The sequence below is a fragment of the Megalopta genalis genome, chromosome 3 (assembly GCF_051020955.1).
Source record: "Megalopta genalis isolate 19385.01 chromosome 3, iyMegGena1_principal, whole genome shotgun sequence".
Taxonomy (NCBI): domain Eukaryota; kingdom Metazoa; phylum Arthropoda; class Insecta; order Hymenoptera; family Halictidae; genus Megalopta; species Megalopta genalis.
In genome coordinates, this window is record NC_135015.1 from 2944659 (window position 1) to 2965639 (window position 20981).

A 20981-nucleotide genomic window follows, 5' to 3' on the forward strand; every position below is an offset into this window, starting at 1 on the left:
AAGAATTGAGGCTAACAATCTCCTTTCAGTTCGTTTCAGTCGAAATAACAGGTGTCCGGTTGCTTTGACGTAGCAAATGCCCCGAAATGGTACCGTTAATCCGAGGATTCCTTTTCCCGGCTCGATAACATAGCAACCGCATCATTACCATAGAGATCGTCGAACTCCCTAGTAGTTTCATAAACAGCTAATCAAACGGTGGCCGACTTTTTGACGAAGAAGTCGATTCGTACGCGTGTTCATGTTTTTCTCGGAGCCACCGTTCACGAACATGATTCATTCAACCTTGCGCGCTATATTTTACACGCAAGACATTACGATAACCTGGACAATTTGCCGCTTAATTACCTTCTCGGTGGAAATCGGTGTACTCGTGACGCTGAAACGAACAGAAAAATAAGTGACGCGACGTTTTACTGGAGAACATAGCATTATATTCGCGATAAGAGGCATGCGCTACTTTGTCGTTTGATTGATTCTGAGACGAAAAAGAGAAGCTAGGCGTTCTGGATCATTTATCAATTAATTGTGTCGAGAATGTAGCAGATCTGTAACATCTGTAGTCATGGCGCTGATGACTAAAAATATATAGTCAGTCTTTATATTTTTTAATAAGCCTTTTTGAAAATTATACATTTCAAACTCTACTGCATTTGTTTAATTTACTAATCAGTTACAAGACGACGCTGATTTGGTGACAAACATTGGTAATGTTTCTATAGGGTGATCAAAAATGATTGTACAAGCAGGAAATGACGGGTTCGTGAGATCATTTGAAGTAACTTCTTTCTTAGCGGCTTCGTTTATGAGTTATTAACGAAAAACAGTGACCTATGAGAGACGAGATTAACTAGCACAAGGCGGCTGAACCAATGAGCAGAACTAGGCTCCCACCGCTCGTTAGCTGGGCCGGTTCGCGTCAACTGATCTCGCCTCTCATTAGTCACTGTTTTTCGTTACTAACTCATAAATGAAGCCACGGATTGCATTTTCGCTAAGGAAAAGGTTATTTCAAATAACCTCAGGAATCCCTTATTTCTCGCTTGTAGAATAATTTTGGGACGCCCTGTATACTATTTAGATCTCAAGAGATCTTGAAAGCAACGTAATAAATATTTGGTTCGTTTTAATTTTGAGAAATTTACCTGTAGCCATTCGCGATCTAATTACGAGAACTGTACAATAAATTGCATGTACAATAAACAAACTGAAAACTAAAAGAGACAGATATAAATTGAAAGAGATACGCTAGGCAGATAATTCATTCTTTCATTCATAATTCTAATTTTGACTGCCTTAATCATTTTTGTTTTAAATGCACAAAACTCACGGTCTGTTTACAACATACAGAATCCGCTTTAATAAACTTTTTATTTCATTCAAGGTTTAATCCTGAAAAGAGTAACATAATAATGGAAAAATGGATAAGTGTCAAATAATGTTCACACGTTGTTCAACTGTTATCGATGGGTGTTTAATAACTAAATTAACTAAAAATGAAGGTGTATTTGTTTTCCACTGATGTAGATACGAATGTTAAAAATAGGATGTTTACTGAAACGGATGTGCGGTCGAACGGGCATATTGATTACATGTTCACGAATCGCGTTATCTGCGATGACGTAGTTGCGCGCATGGATTCGGAGATCGTTGTTGAAACGAGTTCTTACGGGTTACAATGAGTCAGAATAATGCTATCTTAGTCCCCATCGGCGAGCTTAGTCTGTTTATTACCACAACACAACGATTTCCCCAGTATAACCACATTTAGTTGAAGTTGCAGGCTTTGGACGTTTACTTCCTCCAGGAACAATGACCACTTTTATCGATTGTGTAATGTGATTCACTCTGGAGGATCGATTAATTTGTATTGATTGTCACTTGAATTCTGTATACAGGATGGTCCAGTAATCGTGGTTCATAAATGTGTGTTTAAAATTTTCCATGTCACATGAACGTCCCAATTTGTCTGGTCGAAGCTTATCTTTTCTATTCACGGCGCTCGTAAATTAAGGATACAATTGCCACCTTGGCTACTTTGTCTTTAACCTTGCAATGACACAGTTGATTCTTTGAACTTCGAAATATCGCAGTGTAATATTCGTAATTATTTTACGAAATGCAAGTTAAAATTAGTGTGTGGAAAATTTTGTGCTACGTCAGAGAAAAAGCTTTCAGGTTATAGTGCATGTACTTCATATGTATGCTAATAACAAAACGTCTGACTATGATTTACTATTTCTACTTCATAGAAGCGCAAGTTTTGGATCAAATAGTTTTTGTATCTATTTTCTATCTATTTTCTGTATCTACTGACTCCAATTTTAAACTAAAGATACAAAATCTTTCCATTTAAAGATTCAAACATTACAAATTTATAAAATGTATATAGTACAGTACACGTGCTGTTGAATAAAAGACGGCATTTGTGCTTGATCAAGGCACATATATTCTACTTGTTTCCAATACGAATGAAAAGATATAAATTCTCTTTTTCCTAATTCCTTGAACGAGGACTATGAAAAAAAATCTAAAATTTCAATGTTAGATTTTTCTTCTTCTTGAGAAGATACTGTAGAACGAAAATTTACAAACGTAAAGGCCTATTACAAAATTACAAGGCCTATCTTTTCTACTTCCAGCCGTCGTGACAGCAAAACAGAATTATTCTTATTCAACTTTTTGTTTCCTAGATCTATTAGCATGTCTGCTTATCGCTCACAGTCTCTGATTCTAATCAATAACGTAAACGTTCCGACGAACCGTCCAAGTCTATTTTCTCGGAAAGAAAACAATTACAAATATGATTGCACACCTTTGCCTACTCATTAAAAAAATTCCTCTATTCTAATTCTACCACGACTGCTGGAACATCCTGCACAAAATTCTTAATACTGCTTTCAAATCATATACAATCATCTACAATCTCCTACAAGACGCAATTATTTAAATCAATCTTTTACACTATCTCTCCGTTTCACGACTGAAAAGATATTCTGTTACTTTTCGGTGCAATTTTATTTTGTATCGGACCGTCTTCTTCATTCTGTAGTCCGTTCGTTGCAGTATTCGATGCAATTTTGTTGTATCCGTTGTTCTCGTAGTTAAAGGTGATTTGCTTCTTGTCCTTGGGTGCAATTTTGTTTTGTATAGTTGTGATAGTATTGGTGGGCCTTGATCCATGGTAAGTCCCAAATCCGGCAGTGATTCCGTGCCAAGTGTATGCTGTATCTTCTTCTATATTTTCGTGGACCTCGTAAGTGTGCTGACCATTGTTTGTCCCGCTGCCGTGGCCTCCGTGGATGCCTGAAAATAGTTACTTGTTATTTCCATCTAGAAGATACCCGCAAGGCTTCATAAATATTCTCATGAACCCCGGACAATGACAAAGAAATTAAAAATTCTAAGACAAAGACTTCATAAAACTTTGTTCGACTTGACATCCTTCGATAAACCGCTGTACTATGGATCGTGGTGGTAGATCGTGTGCATTCTTTGTATGTAAATTAAGCTGACTCAATGCGTGGAAAACTACAACAATTCATTCTTGCGTCAACGATGAAATTGTTAAAAGTTATTTCTGATCTCCTTTGACACGTTCCAGATATAAATTGTTCAACGTTCGATTAATTTTTCAATATGACAATGTTTGTGCATATACTTGCGATACTTGTCTGCATAGAATTTGTTGCAAATCTGTTGCACAATTTTTCTGGGATCAGTCATCACGATCTTCTACACGATGTTGTAGCGCTGCTTATAGTACTGATAACTATCCGAGGAGAAAGCGTATTTAAATTCTGCGCTTGCAAATTGCAACATACGCAGAGACTAATCTCAGTGGAAGAATCCGTAATAGATAAAATATCTAGCTGATATAATTTTTACTAAATAGTGAAATGTCAAACAAATGATAGATAAGTAACATAAAATTGTAGATAAGTAATAAATATTATGAAATTTTACAGCTTGCCTTTTGCGGTTTGAAAATTTCTATTGTACAAATCCTCGGTCCAATTATTACAAATGAAACTCAATTATTAAAAGTCGTTTATTCTTTCATACGGTTCCTCTGTTTTGGATTTTTCGCGCGTGACAGAGTATATAGGCAGACAGATGGGATATTTACCATGATTTCCATTACCACCATGCCCACCAAGACCCATGTGCCCTCCATGACCACCGTGACCACCATAACTACCGAATAAACCATGATTACCAACCAGAAGGTTCGACAGCGCGTTCAATCCGAACGGATCTTTATCGTGAAACTTGATGGTCCTTTTAATCTGCTGTTGTTGAAGACGTTGTTGTTGTATCTGCTCCCTCTGCTGTCTCTGTCGTTCCCTCTGCGCTGCCAATCTGTCCCTCCTTTCCTGCCTTATTCGTTGATATTCTTCAGCATTCTGAGCTCTTTGTCCTGATGTCGATTTCACGAGATTTCCGACAGCTTCAAGAGTCGATATTGGAATCTAGACGAGTAATTTAACAAAATTAGGATCGACTTCGCTAACTTCATCAAATGAACATCAAATGAACAAATCATTAATACCTGTAAGACATTGTCAATCGTCTTTGAGTTCTCTGGACTGAACGACTGCGCCGCTACTGCGGTTTGCCTAATCGCTGTGATCGGGATCTAAGCAATCAAACACAATTTGAATTACAATACTGGTAATCGAGGCTACTAGTACATTAATTTTTGCGAGAAGTAGAGCACTGAGAGAGCATAAGGAATGTGGGAATATTAAAATGTTTATCATTTATCAGACGAATAAAATATTAACGAACTTCGGTGAATAGATCTTCAACAAAAAGAATGAACACAGATGGTAAAATAATTTATGACCCGATTGAAAAATGTTTATAAAACCTCCCACTTTTCAACAAACTTGGAGTGCTTGAAATTAAATAAAAGTTCGCTGTTCATAATAAAAATTTCAGTGTTTTGGCTCTATTACAATCCGATTGTTTAACATTCAATATAATCACTGCTATGATTTATGGAATACTCACATTGAAAATATTATCAATAACTTGTCCACCGTCCGAGTCACTCTGCCGTTTTACCCTCATGGTGATCTGCAACAGAACGTGTCTATATTAACACTATGTCGTCCGGTGGCACCACGCTGGTGCCATTCAAAAAACTATCTGTTGTATGCCGGTGGTACCACTTTGGTGCCATTTTAAAAAACTGAAATAACATTTGAACTATTTTTCTTGGGTGTTAAAAGGCGGCAAACTAACTATAGCATTGTGCTTATTTAACTAAGAATTAAGTACGAAAATTCTTGGATGACGTATCTTAATTTTAGGAATTTATGTTATCGCCATCTTCGAAAATTTTTTTAAATTCTAAAATTTCCAAGCTATTATGCCGGCGCCAAATAAAAGAATCATATCTAAGATCTGCGGGCGGCATAGTGTTAATATTTAAATCGCGTTTGTAAGTCGGTCAAATGATCGCGTTTACTGAGACGTGTGAGACCATCTTCGCATAGAACGAGGACGCGATAAATTCGACCCACGCAGTTCAGGAAACCTGGTACATATTATGAATTCGGTGATTCAAGCCGAGACATTCGTTTACGACGATGTGTACGATCGTTCCCGAACAAGTTTACTTACTGCTTTCACTTTTCTACATACATATAAAGAGCGTCGAACAATTTTCTGCGTGCCCCATTAGCCAAAAGGTCAGCGCGCCTTATTACTTCGCGTCATTGCTTCTTTTAAACTGTTTACGTTGTTGTCCCGCGACAATGTTAATATGTTTTGTTGTAATAAGGAACGTTAATAAGTACGTTCTTTTATGATCGACAAATTATTTTTAATTTATTTATGTACAAGAACATCATTTTTTAAACTTTATGTCGTCAGTCACCGGTGACTGATATTGCGCTTAACGTATTAAGGAGTCATACTTAGTTAACAATATAAAAAATTGTGATATGTATGAATTTTGCTATAAGTTGTACAATACATCAACTTTGACACAGGGTAATCGTACAGAAAAATATTTCATTAATCTTACTAGAAACGATTTGTAGAAGTCACATTCTATTCGGATTTTGTCTTGCTGCTTAAACTCTAAGACCTCATAAAATTTCCACTAGTTCTATTAATTAAATATTCCATAGATCAAAACTATTTCAATTAAATTTTGGACCATCATAGCACATCAACGAGCTGTTTTACCCAAATTATGGTGTCTAAAATAGATTATTCCTAATACATGAAACAAAATTTCAACAGCGTTACTTTTAATAAGTTGATAAAATTGTTTGACTCAACTCAAGCTTCATTCTGTAAGAGACGCAGAAATTTGTTTCCATAAATGAGCACAATTTTCAGTCATAAACCATAATAAATTAAGATTAAAAGTTCTTACCCCCTCACAGGCAACAAAGCAAACAGCGCCAACGATGAGAAACGTTCTCCCGAACATGTTCGTTCCTCTTTGACGATCCAAGCACGTTGTAACGAACGATCTTCGTGATCGACAGACTGCACGACGGATCGACGATCCGTGGATCTATAAGGGTGGTTGCAAGATCCCACGCCGAGCATCGACCAATCAGATCTCCGCGGATCTCCTTTTGACCACTGGTCCTTTCTATTTCACGTAATCTTCGTACGCACGAACTTGCTGCCCCTACTTTGTCTTTTCTCACTGACACGTGTTCGTGTCACTCTTTACACCTAGACCGCGTGGGTGGACACAGTGTCGTGCTACGCACAGGTGGGTGTGGAAAAAATGCGATCGCGTAGAACGGTGCATCCGATCGATCTTTATCGGTGCATCCACAGGTGGTCGTTCGAACGAATCAAACTTCTTTACTGTCCATTAAAAATTTAAATAGCACTTTAGCTTCGAAAGAACCTGAATTACATTAAACACTAAACAATCCGACTTAGCAATTGTAATACTTTTTTTTTTATTTCTTCTAACACAAGAGAGTAATTACATTCTGCTGAAAAACTAGATTGAGTTGTTAACAATTTTTAAGAGAGAATGATGCAAAGAGCTCATTGCAAATTTTATTCGATATAACTGCTAGTTTGACTCTGTGCAAACAATTTTTTTTTATAATGCATAGAATCTATTCTAATAATATTGATGAGAATACAATGCTATACGGACGTTATTGCACTCTATTAATTTCTATGCTGTAACAGTAAGATCTTAACAAAGATGCACCAAATTAGCTTACTTAATCTACATTTCCATCAGAAATGCACAAAATTTGCATTCTAGCTCTAAACCATCATTTAGTCTCATTGTCTCCAAATTAGCCTACAAAATTCTAAATTCGCATGAACATTCGACGCACGTCGCTACTGCACTTTCTTCGATGCATCAACAACCAACCCTATTGCAAAATTACAGTAATTTACATCATTAAATCCCGACTCACAAAGCAAGCTAAACCGGTCCCCATCGTTCCAACGAAATAAAGAAAGAAATTGCGCGCTATAATTGAGTCCAATCTGAAAGCAAATGAGCTCGGCTCGATGCAGCTCGCCAGGTGCATTCCCAGGCATACATCAAAGCCTGGAAAGTGGCGATCGGTGACACGATTCAGATCACGGCACTCACCAGACAAGGCACTGGCTCGACGAAAGTTCAAAATTAGTTCACTAGATCCGGCACGTTGTCCTGCGTCCTCCGAGGATCCACGGGACTCGCGAGGATTGCAGCCAGTGATCCACATATAAAGACCCGGGACCGGAGATCCCACGCCGACGGTCGACCAATTGAAAACGGCAACAAGGTGCTTTCTACTTACCGCAATCGGTCTTCTCCGATTCGCGTCTGATCCAGTCGGTCCTCTTTCTCGCTGATTATTCTCGCCCGCAGGTCTTGCCAGCATGTGGGTCGACTTCGGGGCTAAGTTACATAAATATCGGACGATGATCTTCAATGGTGATGTAACCCGGGCGAACCTCTGGCTTTTCTGTGTTTTGCAACGACCTATTTGGGTGGCCTTCGACTGCCGGCTGCCGGTTGTCGGGCGAGTCGGTGCCTCGTGTGTCGATCGCAGTAACTTTAATTCGAATTGTACATTATCAGATATCTAGAAATAATGGAATCGATGGAAGAGATTCAGTCTTTAGCCACGTGATGGAGAAAGTGTCCACAGAATTATCAGGAGCCTCAGTATGCGTTAGGGTTGTCACGCAGGTAGGAGCCAACTTGCTTGCCCAAGTCCTTTTGGAATTGCTGGACGTTGATCTCCGATTGCTGGAAAAGAGACGATCTTTGGAGTCGTTGAAATGCTTTAAGTGGTTGGTCGATTCGCGAAGAATTGATCTGAGGATATAGAGGATTCGACTAACTAAAATCCTATGGCTCTTGTCAAGGTACGACTCTAGCAAGGATCGTTAATTAATCGTCTTAATTTTTTTGGTACGGTTTAGATAGGTCTTCGGAAAAAATAGAATTATTACAGTGTTCTGGAGCTTTGCTCGAACATGGCTGACATAGATCCAAGAAGGTGAGGGTCATTCTAAAATTCTAGCCCATAGATGGAATCCCCTAAGCATTCCTAATCTCGTAACGAAGTAAGTAGATATTAAGAAAAGGACAATGGAGGTAGCATCCTGAAAATTTAATTAAAAGCCTGCAATGTTTCCTAGATCTTTCAAAATTCTAGTCTAGAAGGTCTGAATCTCACAGCTTGACACTTTACCGACCGATAGCCGATTAATCGGCGTTTTGTCTCCAACGCTTACCGCCCGGTATCCGATTAATCGGCTTTTTGTTCCCAACGCTCACCGACCGGTAGACAATTAAAAAAAAGTAAGTGGAACAAATGTTGTCTGTAAATTTTGCAATGTTCCGCTACACAAAGGTGACTGTTTCGAACGGTATTATACTTAAAAAAAATATTAAACGATTTCTTATTTGAAAAATATCGTTATATAGATTATGGTATATTATATAAATATTAAACTGAAAACGATTGTAATAGATAAAATAAATATTGTTTAGCACTAATGTCATGAAAATAAAAGCATTATTAAATTTGATTATTTTATAATGACAGAAAGCGTACCATTTTACCAGAGCATAAGAAAAGTGCATGTACTCCCGCGCGACAGTCTAAGTCGAAACAGAGCCGGTGTCAGGAGAGATCGGTCGGTAAAGTGTTGAAAAGAATAATTGTCTTACGTTTATCGCGTCGCTCCACTCGATATTGAACAGTTTTACCAAACCCAGGACGTTTCTCCTGATTAAGCTCTGTAGACTACTTCTGGTCAGCACGAAGTTCTCTTCCGTGGTGGTTGTAGGTGCTACGGTTGTCGTTTCCGTCGCATTTGTGGAACTGGCGTTCTTCGGAGACGTGGAAGCTGCAGTAGCTGTCAAAGAAGCTCTGGGTACAGATCCTTGAGTGACCGAGTCTGGCGCTATGCTCTTGTTGATCATGTCGCTGATCTGCTGAATGGCTGACTTTGTGTCGTTGAACGTCTAGGGCAATTAGAACAGTGATGAATTATTAATATATCTAAACTTCATTTAACCCCCTGTGCCGAATAATTGATAGACGCTTGTGAGACGAATCCATCGAAGACAATTATTTACAAGATTACTAGTGTGTTGAAGATTTTGTTAACAATCTCGTACAGCACGATGAACATTAACACGATGCAAAATACACAATGCAACGTGACATTTATAGTGTGTCTAACTGGTTTCACTGTTTATTTATTTCCTAGTTATTAGTGCGTATTACGTTATTGCAGCGCAAGGGGTCAATATTAATACGTCGAGCGTCGCGTCGGTTTAATGTGGATAACACTAATCTTTAACCAGTTTTGAAAATTCATTTTCATTGTAATATATTCGAACGAACTGAATTTGACTAGGATGTTTCGTACTTGAAAGGGATCTAATGTCATCTACTATGATAAATTTTAGCTTTCTATTTTCGATTTAATTTTGAATTTTCATGATCGATTGTCGGCGCCGAACGTATTAAGTCAGAATTTTGATTGTAGAACGGACACAATAACAGGTAAAGAAGATACTATTTTTTGGAACTAACTACACAACTTTATGATACTCACTAGAGACTAAACGTTTCTTTAAAATTAGTTTGCTTACTTCGAAGGTGACTCTAGCGAGTGTCCAAAAGAATCCCGGCTTCTGCTTGCGAATCGCTCTAGCAACTCTCTTCGTCTCCTCAGACATTATCTTCCCGTCCAATGAATTATCAATATCTTTCTCACTAGAATCCTCCGACAGCAATCGATCAAGGATTTTCATATTCTCTGCTATCTCCTTCTCCCTCGAACTAAATTTGGAGTCCTCAATGTCCTTCTTCTCCTCATTTTTCGGTGTGAAAATTTGATAATCGTAGTATCCTTCTCTAGACTGATACCTTGCTTCAGGTGTTTTCGCAAGATATCTTGAAGTTTCGATCCGAAATTGGCTTGGATCATCTTGGGATACGTAATGAGCTGCGTATGATGGTGGCCTTTGAATACTTGGTGCACTATATTGATCAGGAAATACTTCTACCGACTGCAATCTAGGATCTATAGGCCGATGAATCGCATAATTTGACCATAGAGTTTGTTGAGGGTCGCTTCGAAGGGGGCTAACGAAGAATAGGAGGAATAATCCGGTTGGCAATGAAGAGATCAATGGTGTCTTCATCTGCAAAGAAATCTGTTTGATTAATCACAGAAACTGGATAGGTAAACAATATATGTTTTAGCTTCGCCAAAAGAAGCACCTGATAGATAGAATCCTTGACATAAAAATGAAACGAAATTATCGAGTTGTATTTATGTTCTATGTTTTAATGTATTTTAAAAATTCGTGTGTGTCTCAAATGTATGAAGATTTGCAGTTTATACATCACTAAACGTATCAATATTACTACGCAAGGTCTGATCTTAGAGCAATCTTAAAAAACACTGTCCTAGTTCCAGTCAAGTTATGAATTCTTTCCTTCTTCTTTCGTTTCAATTTTGTCAACAAAAAAAGTAGACATCGATGACGCACAGTAATTGCACAAATGATTATCACAGAACAGTCGCACAACAATTTAAAACAAGTACTTGCTTTAGAAACCCCAGTTCAGACGTGTCCAAACGGTGCATTCGACACATTCAGAACAAGATAACACCGTGCAAGGAGTTCGAATAACAGTGAGAACCAGAAAAACAAGGAAACGGGTGCTGTCGGGGAGCAGTTTACCACCCGCTCGATAAGGAAGCAGTCAAGCACATGTCTCTTCTTTTCATATTCCCATCACGTCAACAACCGGCGTGTGCAACCACCGATGGTCCGCCAGGAAAATGAGAAAAACGCGACTAACGAGACGATTTGTATTCCTCGGTCGACCTTATTCGATTTAAATGGTACTGATCGTTTAGCCAATGGCCATTCTGCATATGGAACGCGGAAAACCCTGTACACGTCGTCACACCCACGGAATCATGCTCCGTGAATCACGCATGCATCGCGGAACCGCGCGAACACTATAACAAACCCGCTGGCACTGAATTTCAGAAACACCATTTGCCCGTGGAACCTCGTTGCGCTTTCTCTCGTTGCTCTTTCCCTACACTTGTGGAAATATCGATCTGCAAAAGTTAGACTACTACTTTGTTGGTAGTTGCGTTGGAATTGCGGTATAAAGTGGTTCAAACCGCACCAAACTTTGCGAGAGACAGAGCGTGACTGTCAGAGCACCGTAGAATTTCGGTTTTCCAGGTGACACTGGCTGGACAGTTCGCCTTGTGCTCCATTTTCACCTGCATACGACCTCGGGATTATGCGTGATTGGAATTTGATAGCGGTTTGTTTCGACTGTGGCGAAATCGGCGATCGGCGACGATTTTAGGGCCTGGCGCGACGATTGCTGAATAAAAATCGGGTCTACTCGGGTCGGAATTTTTATTCCTGTATTTCTCGCTGATAGCAACCTGACTGATGTACAGTCGTCGATAAGGGCGCAGGAACAATGTATTTAACATTGTAAATGTCCAAAACCTTTTACTGTAAGAATTCTTTAATTCATTGTAATAAGTCGTTATTCTAGCAAAGTTGTAACTAAAGTTCTGAAAAAGCTAACTAAAGGATTGGAAAGCACCTTTCTTTAATTGTATTCAGTCACAAGTAACAAATATGTGAATATGTTCACACAAAATTGTTTTATTAATTCACTTTATTCTGTTCGTGCGTCTTGTGAACTTCTTCTGTAAATTGATGTGTAAATTATTTCTACATATTACATTATTATCATTGAACCAGAAGACATCTATAGCAGTTCAAGATCACTGCTCGCTTAATGATTTACGAATAAACTGTTGCATTCTATTTGCTACATTTCTTAAAATTTTCATTTTCTGTTAAAAAGATTGAATCTTCATCAATAAAGATTATATTCTCTTAGGAATAGGCTCATCAAATCTAGCTGCGATTAGGCTTTCAAAGTCTGAATTCATTTTGAAACTATCACTGAATAATCTAGTCTAATATAGTCTAGTCTAATCTAGTCTAGTCTAGTCTAGTCTAGTCTAGTCTAGTCTAGTCTAATCTAGTCTAGTCTAGTCTAATCTAGTCTAGTCTAGTCTAGTCTCTGATTATGCTAGTCTGATCTCTATCCTCATGTAATAAAGTGAGCGTAACATTCTGGTCAACCTGTAGCCTCGAGGCAATCCGCTTTTTCAGAGTCTCATAGTTAGCCACACTTCTACGACGAAATTGTATAACATCTAACAGAATCAAGCTAGAGCGATGGAAACTTACTTAAATCAAAACCGACAAATTGCAGAATAAATGAAAAATAAGAAGAAAAAATGACGAATATGTTTTGACCTTGAAAACATTTCTCGAAGTTGACCCTCCTTAAGTTAAAGCTCCTTAACACAGATCAACTTCAATAAATATTCTCAAGATCAAAACTGTTTTTCTCACTCTGTCTTCTTATTTTTCCTTTATTCTAGAATGTTTCAGCTTTAATTTAAAAAATACTTTCATTGTTCTACCTATACTCTCGTCCAATCAAGCTGGTTCATCTTTTACTCAATTCTCTGATGAGAGGTAACTTAGCGTTCGGCGTATCCTTTGTAATCAGCAGTCCTCTAATGGGTCAATAATGACCAGTTATAGCCAAATTTGGGTTAACGGTTGGAAGGTTAATTCTACCAAAAGATTCACGACTTCGTTGCAAAATAAACGACCGTAGCTCATTTATAGTTCGACACATTGACCGAGTCAATTGCTACTTCATATGTTCACAGCTTACCGATCTGTCAATTAGGAGCTCAGAAATGAGTTGCACAACCGACGATCATCGCGTAACGCTGCCAAGCGAAGTGAAATCAGAACTGCCCCGAGAACTGATACGCACGGCAATTGCCAGCGTCGATCTTATGAAACGTCCCTGCTACAGAATTACGCGACCATCGGAGCAGATCGTCGATGCACTTTCCAAGTGCAACGAACGCTGCCCTTCCGCGTGCATTGTCGGTGCAATCGAGAGATTATTGCGCCCTCGAGCTCCGGCTACGAATTCGAAAGCAGGATCAGACGGTTTCAACGAACGCAGATGCAAGATTAGATTGCACGGACAATAGAGATACAGTAGAGGCAATAATCTGTTGTTTGCACGGTGGTTCTGATTAGAAACTTTCTACGGAAGTGTCGCGTGTGTTTCCATTAACCGATCACGCGAGAGGAACAATTCGCTGAGGCTTACGTTGCGGCTGCAGCATGACGATTATGCGGTCTATTCTTGATTTCATTGACCCGGCGAATCGACTCTTCCAGGAATTGATTTCTTCCGGATGGAAAAGCGATTAGTTAGGCTCTGAGCTGCGTTTCATTGATTGCCACTGGGCTGTTAATTGCTTGGGTTTTAGCCTGGAAATTTGCAGTCTTTTCTTATCACTAGAATTTAATTTTTATTCTTTCGATTTTATCTCCAGTGTAAGAATTAAAATTGCAACCCTTGTCCCAATGTTATTAATTACTAGAGCGCGGATCTTTATGGAAAAAAACAAAAATTGTCTGCGTCAATTCCGAAACGTAGGAGCCAAGTGCAACAATTTTTCTCTATTAAAAAGTAATTTTAACAAGTAGGAATTACTGCATCAACATCCTCAGTTTCATTTAATCTGTTCACTAGTTTATGTTTCATCTATCCATTTTTTTTGCTATGATTGCATAAAATCCGCTGTGTAATAATTACTTTAGCCTTAAAAATATCAAATCATTACTGGAGCACACTTCTCCAAAAATATATTTCTTTCTAAAGAAGAATCGATTTTCTCTACAAGAATATTTTGTCGACTTTTAAGACTTCCAGGTGGAAATTCTATCCATCAACAAAGTTTGATGTCACCAATTTGTCATTTTCTTAGCGCGGCAACTAATCTTTCGCAAAACAATGACTGAGCTCTCTTGAACAGAATTACAAAATTCTTCTCCTAAATTTTAAGCTTGAATGTACAGTGCTCCGAAGGTCGATGCGGCGCACACAGACGAGTGTTAATTACATGGACCATTTTTCGGTAACGGCACTTTAACGGCACTTGCTTTCGCGGTGGTTTTTCGGCGGTAATTATGAAACCTCGTTACTGAAACTCGGCCAATCGACAGACCGGTCGCAAACGTGTTACCCGGAGTTGAGCAGAGTCGGTACTTAACCACGTTCCCGTGAAAAGCAACACCACGTGGACGACTATACAGCCATCTTTCACTTTCACTCTTGGCCGCGACCACGTGCTTCCTCGAACGTAAACGCCACTTTATGCTACCACATATTGATCATGATCTGCTTCCGTGAACCGGCTTTTTTGATAAAACTTCACAAAATTGTGACGCGTTTAGCATATCTCTCCAGCGAACAATTCCAATTAATTTTGTAGACATTTATAAAACGAAAAAGAAAATTACTGTAATCATGAAGATGAAATGAAGATTAAATATCAATAATTTATAATAGTATAGTATTATATAGTATATATTATATATAGTATTATATATAGTATTATATAGTATATATTATATATAGTATTATATATAGTATTATATAGTATATATATTTAGAATAGTATAATATAGTAACAGTAGTAATTTATAATAGTAGCAGAATTTTAATCGCGTTCAAAAAAATGTTTAGTGTATTAAAAAAATATACTGCAAAAAATTGTCCATTGTTATATCTCAAATTAATGCTTCAAGTAATTCTCAAGTTTCAGAGTGCTAAAATTTTTCAAGAAATAGGATAATTTTTTCAAAGCTTGTAAATACATTTGTTGCAACGATATCACGCTCTATTTCCTCACAAACCTTTCCATCAATTTCATAAAGAGGCGAGCGCAATGCATGCAATGTTAGAAAGACGAAGATGCTTGTGGGTCGAACAGAGATTTCTCTATTGCGAAGAAGCCAAATATTTGACGTGACGATTGTCGCGCTTCTATAATAATTGCTTTTTAGGAACGATCATCTTCGTTACGCAACTTCAGTCGGAATTGCGTACGAAGTAGTAAAAAAAATGTCGCACAGTTTTCAGGCATTTGATTCACTTGAAATTCCATGACGTCCATTTAAAATCGTTTACGTTCGCGATAGACGTTCACGTATGGATATTGCGCAACGCCAGGCGTCCACCTGTTGTGGGTCAGTGATTCTCATCGCGTCTAAAGTCAGTCGAAATTAGAATAATGTGTTATTCGATCCGTTAATAGTGTTCGAGTTTTACCGTTCCACAGTGTTCGAATTTTACCGATTAGTACTCCTCGATATTGATTAGAGTATTGAACTAGTTTTCAAATTTCTACAAAACAGAATCAAAATAGCAACGAAGTTTTTTCTACTCGTTCACTTAGAACATTTTAGATCATTTAGTATATAATAAGAATCTATCATAACTAAAAAATTTTAATTAAAATGGAACTACGAAAGCGTAACAAAAATAAACTCTAATAAATAAACTCTATACAGAGACGAGTAAAAACAAATAATCTAAAATACCAAAGCTGGACTTGATTAATCGATTACCTTAAGTATTTCATTGAACATGAACGATTTCTCATTCTCAAGCAGACAGTCAGTAAACAGCCTAATTTACAATTAAAAATTTGAATAAATTTGAATTAACCGAGTTGCGCGTAATATGAACTTCTGACAACCCTGGAAAGATAACCATATGACAAGGTACGTAAAAGATAACCATACGCTTCAGAGGCGCATGCTTTTCTAAGGCGTCAATTTTATACTAACAATGGATATTTATTTAAGTTAATCTAGTCATTTTAAAGGTTTGGCATTATTGTAAAAATAAAATGCATTTATATTATATTTTTTTATATTTCAAGTAATTTTAAACTTAAATCACTAGACCTCTATGAAAAATTAACAAAAATCAACAGTCTTCGCAGGCGCCTCTGCGACGTAGGTTATCTTTCTCGGGTTAATGGGAATCGTGTGTGTGTATAAATAGAATCGATAAATCGACTACCCGTGTAGGAAAAAGGTGAAATGCGATCAAGTATCAAGGACGTTTCGATCGAACTCGATGCATTTGCAATTACAATTGTACCGGACGCTACGTCGTGCATGAAAAGCAATCGACTGGGAAGAAATGAAACAGTTTTTAAAAATGTGTACGATACTATTGATACTTGGGAATCTCGATGAAAATTTTGAAAAATTAATTGTTCACTAGATTGCAAATACTTTCAGCAATTTGAATTTTAAAAACTTCCAAAATTAATTAAATTATTGCAAAAGTAATTTTTTGAAAACCTCGTTTTCTGAAATTCTGGCTGAAATTGTTTCTCGATGTATAGCATTAATGAGAAACTTTTTAATTAGTTTCAGCATATGAGAGTTTTAGCTTTCATTAGCTTAAACATTTTCCTTACGTTTCACAAATTTGAAATTTCTATAAAAACACAAAATCCTAATTCTACGATATACATATATATATGTATATCGCTGCAAAGATATTGAAAATATATTAAAGAAATGGTACAATGTTAATAGTTTCAACTTCTACGAAAAGAGTTCCACTTCATTCATTTGATTCATTTGATGGTTGCTTCAAACGACTGTAGAAAGGAAATTAAGCCTGCCTGGATCCACCTTTCGGGTGTATCGACCTCAACGGAATGACATACAAGAAATTCTTTCTCTCGACAAGAAAAAGCCATAGGTTCATCTCTGTTTTCGTCACCATTACAGTTGGTATGCCACGAACCCATACGTATAACACGATACTATACTCTCTGACCGTTAACAGCACGACTCGGTTTACAATGTACTCACTTTACTGTGTACTTACTTTTGCTTGTCTTCGCAAACACTCGTTGCGCAGTCCTCGTTGACTTCTAGCACGAAACCTTATGCAATTCTTCCCTATTACTCTGTGCCGGGAAATTGAATCTCGTCCGGAGAGCTACTGGAATTGCCAGGCAATCTCCGGCAAATTATCTGCGTCATATAACGATTTGCCAGATTCTTGAACCTCCAAAAAATTCAGAAACCTGAACTGCAATCAAATCGAATGATTTCTTATCACGCACTAGTATCTTAAACGTCAATCTTGTCAATTTTATAATGAATGAAGGTTGCTGTAATCCACAATACAGTTCCTACAATTCTGAGACCTTATCTGCGATAGAATTGAACAATTCCGTATGATCGTACATTAGACAATTAGTCGACTATATTTGGTAACGTACTACTGCTGTTGTTTAAAATTAAAACATCCAGGATTTTTGTTTCTTTTGAAATGGTAAGATAATGTCTTAAACCGAGAAGCATTAATGACTTTTTCAGTTTTCAATCAATTCTGAACTCGACGATATGAATTATTTATGCTGGATTATTTACCAGAGTTTTTAAGAAGAAGGCAATTGGATTTTGTTGTAACTCATGGACCTCGAAACACGAACTGTCGGCGAACAGGTAAACGCAGTCTCGCGAAGGTGCAGAGGAAAAAAAGGGAACTTGAAGGATGCAATTTGCGGTGTCACTCATACGGTAATGAAGCCGTGCGTTTTTCTAGCAATCAATAAACAGCACGGAATCTATTCATAGATCATTTTGCACCAGTTACTACTTTCAGAAAAGCCTGAGACCTGATTGTCAAATCCAAGTTTCGGCTGCCGATTGTATAATGAGACACGCTAAGCTGTTACACAAGCGACCCGTAACAGATTATGAAACGGTGACCGGTGGTCCTTCGGCTTCTATAAGACTTTTGGATTTCGGTTGGCGATCCTTGAGCTACATCCAGTCGGACGAATGAAAAATTAATTGGAATTTTAACTGATTCTGGCGAGTCTACACTTTAGATTCAATTACGAGAAAGTGAGCAAATTGTGATTATAGGACCGTCAAGCTTATCAGTTCAAAAATGAGTAATTGGTTATTATTCAATGATAAGCGATTGGTTGTGGCTATTAATGAGTCATCGAATATCGGCGAGCTTGTGTGCACTGTAATTAGGTATCATCGGCTCTTGTCTGATGCATTATAATACTGACATCTATTTTTTTCACCGTCAAGAGACATGGCTATTGCGATAACCTGGGGATTCTTTGCTTCACGATCTACTTTGTGTATTCAAGTATCGCGAATTTTTCTATCAATGGGCCAACGATTATCTAACTTAAAAATGTTCAATGGTAGAGTTTCGATTTGCAAATCACTCGATATCCTCGAAATTCGAGTAAGACGTCGAAGACCACTTTCTTCATATTCTACTTTAGGGATCAAATGCAAACATCGACGTCTTCTATTGGCCAAACTATCTAGCAACTTTCTAGCAACTTTATAAATGCTCAGCATTGAACAGCTGACTTAAAAATCACTCGTAACTTGTATTCGACAGCTTCAAAGTCTAAGTAAAATGTCAAAGATCGCACTCTTCAGATTCCACTTCCCGCATAAAATGCATACCCGGACGTCACTGATTGGACAAATAATTCAGCAACCACCTAACGACCGCAAGACATTTCCACGTTGAAAATTTTATTAAAAAATCACTAGTATCTTGCATTCAACGTCTTCAAAGTCTAACTAGAACGTTGAATTCCACTCTCTTCAGGTTCTACTTCAGGCATAAATTAGATAAAACCCACCAATTAGATAAATGATGCAACGATCTAGTGACAACTTCAGAAAAATTCAACGTTAATTGGATTCAAAAGTCACTCGTACCTCGTGTTGAACCGCTCCAAAGTCGCGACAATGATGACCGAGGATTGCTTTCCTCAGGTTCTACCTTGCGGACCAGCCTCTGCACCGCATCAGACGACACACGCGTGCGGAACAAACCAGCAAGAACAAGTGCATCTTGCCGGGCGGCGAAACCGACACTAACGAGATGAGTTTCTCCGCCTCCCGATGCCTCGAATCAGCCTCGAAGGTCGTCCGTTTTTTTTTTTTTACGAAAGACCTTACGCATGGCGAAGACCAAATAAATTTACGAAATATTGGTTTCCCGACACAGCTGCCCCCAAGGATCTCGTTTATGGCCTCTGAATCACCGTCCGCTGGAAAATCCATAGGACGACGTCGATCCCTTTCTTGGCTTTATGACAGATTTACGTGGAAAATTGGGCAATCGTTATGGAACACAAAAGTAGAACAAGGTGCTATCTTGGTGTTTGCTGCGTGTCAACTCCTTCATCCGTTAGTTCGTTTTTTTAGTGAAACTTGTTGCACAGATATTTTTTTGCAGACATTTTATGATGATAGATGGATCTTATGCATTCGCGACATAAATAAATAAAAAGGATATGGAATAATAGAAAGCAGGAATCTTGACTGTTGTAATCAATATGAAAAAAAATCGTTGCATAACAATTATTATTGCGATTCAATGCTTTCAGTTATAAGTGATAGTTATTAAATAATATTTCGTTTTTTGGTGAAACTTGTTGCACAGATATTTTTTTGCAGACATTTTATGATGATAGATGGATCTTATGCATTCGCGACATAAATAAATAAAAGGGATATGGAATAATAGAAAGCAGGAATCTTGACTGTTGTAATCAATATAAAAAAAAATCGTTGCATAGCAATTATTATTGCGATTCAATGCTTTCAGTTATAAGTGATAGTTATTAAATAATATTTCGTTTTTTGGTGAAACTTGTTGCACAGATGTCTATTTTTGCAGACATTTTATGATGATAGATGGATCTTATGCATTCGGGACATAAATAAATAAAAGGGATATGGAATAATAGAAAGCAGGAATCTTGACTGTCGTAATCAATATGAAAAAAAATCGTTGCATAGCAATTATTATTGCGATTCAATGCTCTCAGTTATAAGTAATAGTTATACGCAGGGGCCATAACTATTCAAGCCAATATGAAGAAAATCATCGCGTAACAATTATAATTTTGATACAAATAGTTTTAGTTATAAGTGATCGAAATTCTCTTTCCGTTATCCATAGTCATTACTGATAACGAAAATTTGTTTGAATTAGTAATAGTTGTTATCGTTGAAAAAAACATTATCATTAATTTTATTAATGAGAAAAACTATTTTGTTTAGTGATAACAGTTACAGATGACGGAAATCCTATTTCAATCGCTCATAATATTTTTGGCCAACTGTAATAGATATTTGCAACCAAATACTGAAACAGTGTTTTCTTACATTTCGTAATTAGTAGCTCCATATGAATAATGAGTAATAGACACGATATTATTACTGATTGGTTACTAAATTTAGAAACATTCCATTCTACGTTGAAGTCAAGTTTTTTTTTCCTTTTAAAGTCATAATTACGAACAGGTAATTAGTATTGAAATGTGCAAGGCAATGATAATAATTTATAAATAATTTATTAGAGAAATCAGAAATGGAATAGGATATTACCTACTAAGATACTAATTTCGTTGATTGATATTAATAATAGATTTGCGGAGCACAAAAAACAGCTGTTTTATATTAGTTTATAAAAGTAACAATAAGACATATG

At 37.3% G+C, this 20981-nt stretch overlaps 2 protein-coding genes across 10 annotated transcripts; both read right to left on the reverse strand.

The window, feature by feature from the left end:
- Positions 1 to 1449: 1449 nt before the first annotated feature.
- LOC117226603 (uncharacterized) lies at positions 1450 to 7695 on the reverse strand. The gene is made up of 6 exons (XM_076519550.1): positions 7604 to 7695; positions 6395 to 6886; positions 5017 to 5082; positions 4553 to 4639; positions 4130 to 4472; positions 1450 to 3306 (listed from the first exon to the last, which is right to left on the reverse strand). The coding sequence occupies exons 2-6, from the start codon at positions 6449 to 6451 to the stop codon at positions 2978 to 2980; spliced, it is 882 nt and encodes a 293-aa protein (XP_076375665.1). The 5' UTR covers positions 6452 to 6886; positions 7604 to 7695; the 3' UTR covers positions 1450 to 2977.
- Positions 6918 to 19339, reverse strand: LOC117226567 (uncharacterized). 9 transcript variants are annotated; one of them, XR_013032869.1, is made up of 6 exons: positions 19199 to 19339; positions 17316 to 17522; positions 10112 to 10666; positions 9179 to 9475; positions 8455 to 8607; positions 6918 to 8248 (listed from the first exon to the last, which is right to left on the reverse strand). XR_013032869.1 is itself a non-coding variant. In XM_033481086.2 (5 exons), the coding sequence occupies exons 3-5, from the start codon at positions 10664 to 10666 to the stop codon at positions 8162 to 8164; spliced, it is 939 nt and encodes a 312-aa protein (XP_033336977.2). In that variant the 5' UTR covers positions 17316 to 17522; positions 17867 to 17973; the 3' UTR covers positions 6918 to 8161. The 9 variants fall into 9 exon arrangements, 1 of the variants encoding a protein (XP_033336977.2); XR_013032868.1 differs by lacking the exon at positions 19199 to 19339 and adding an exon at positions 17867 to 17974; XR_013032871.1 differs by lacking the exons at positions 17316 to 17522; positions 19199 to 19339 and adding exons at positions 13722 to 13885; positions 14521 to 14796.
- Positions 19340 to 20981: the final 1642 nt, after the last annotated feature.

Excerpts from the sequence above, each read along its gene's own strand:
- LOC117226603 (XM_076519550.1), bottom strand. The coding sequence starts at position 6,451 with ATGTTCGGGAGAACGTTTCTCATCGTTGGCGCTGTTTGCTTTGTTGCC. Across the intron at positions 4,473-4,552 it reads CGATTGACAATGTCTTACAG|ATTCCAATATCGACTCTTGA; the intron begins GTATTAATGATT and ends TTACTCGTCTAG. Across the intron at positions 3,307-4,129 it reads TGGTGGTAATGGAAATCATG|GCATCCACGGAGGCCACGGC; the intron begins GTAAATATCCCA and ends AACTATTTTCAG.
- LOC117226567 (XM_033481086.2), bottom strand. The coding sequence starts at position 10,666 with ATGAAGACACCATTGATCTCTTCATTGCCAACCGGATTATTCCTCCTA. Across the intron at positions 9,476-10,111 it reads TCGCTAGAGTCACCTTCGAA|ACGTTCAACGACACAAAGTC; the intron begins GTAAGCAAACTA and ends TAATTGCCCTAG. Across the intron at positions 8,249-9,178 it reads AGTGGAGCGACGCGATAAAC|CAATCGGAGATCAACGTCCA; the intron begins GTAAGACAATTA and ends TCTCTTTTCCAG.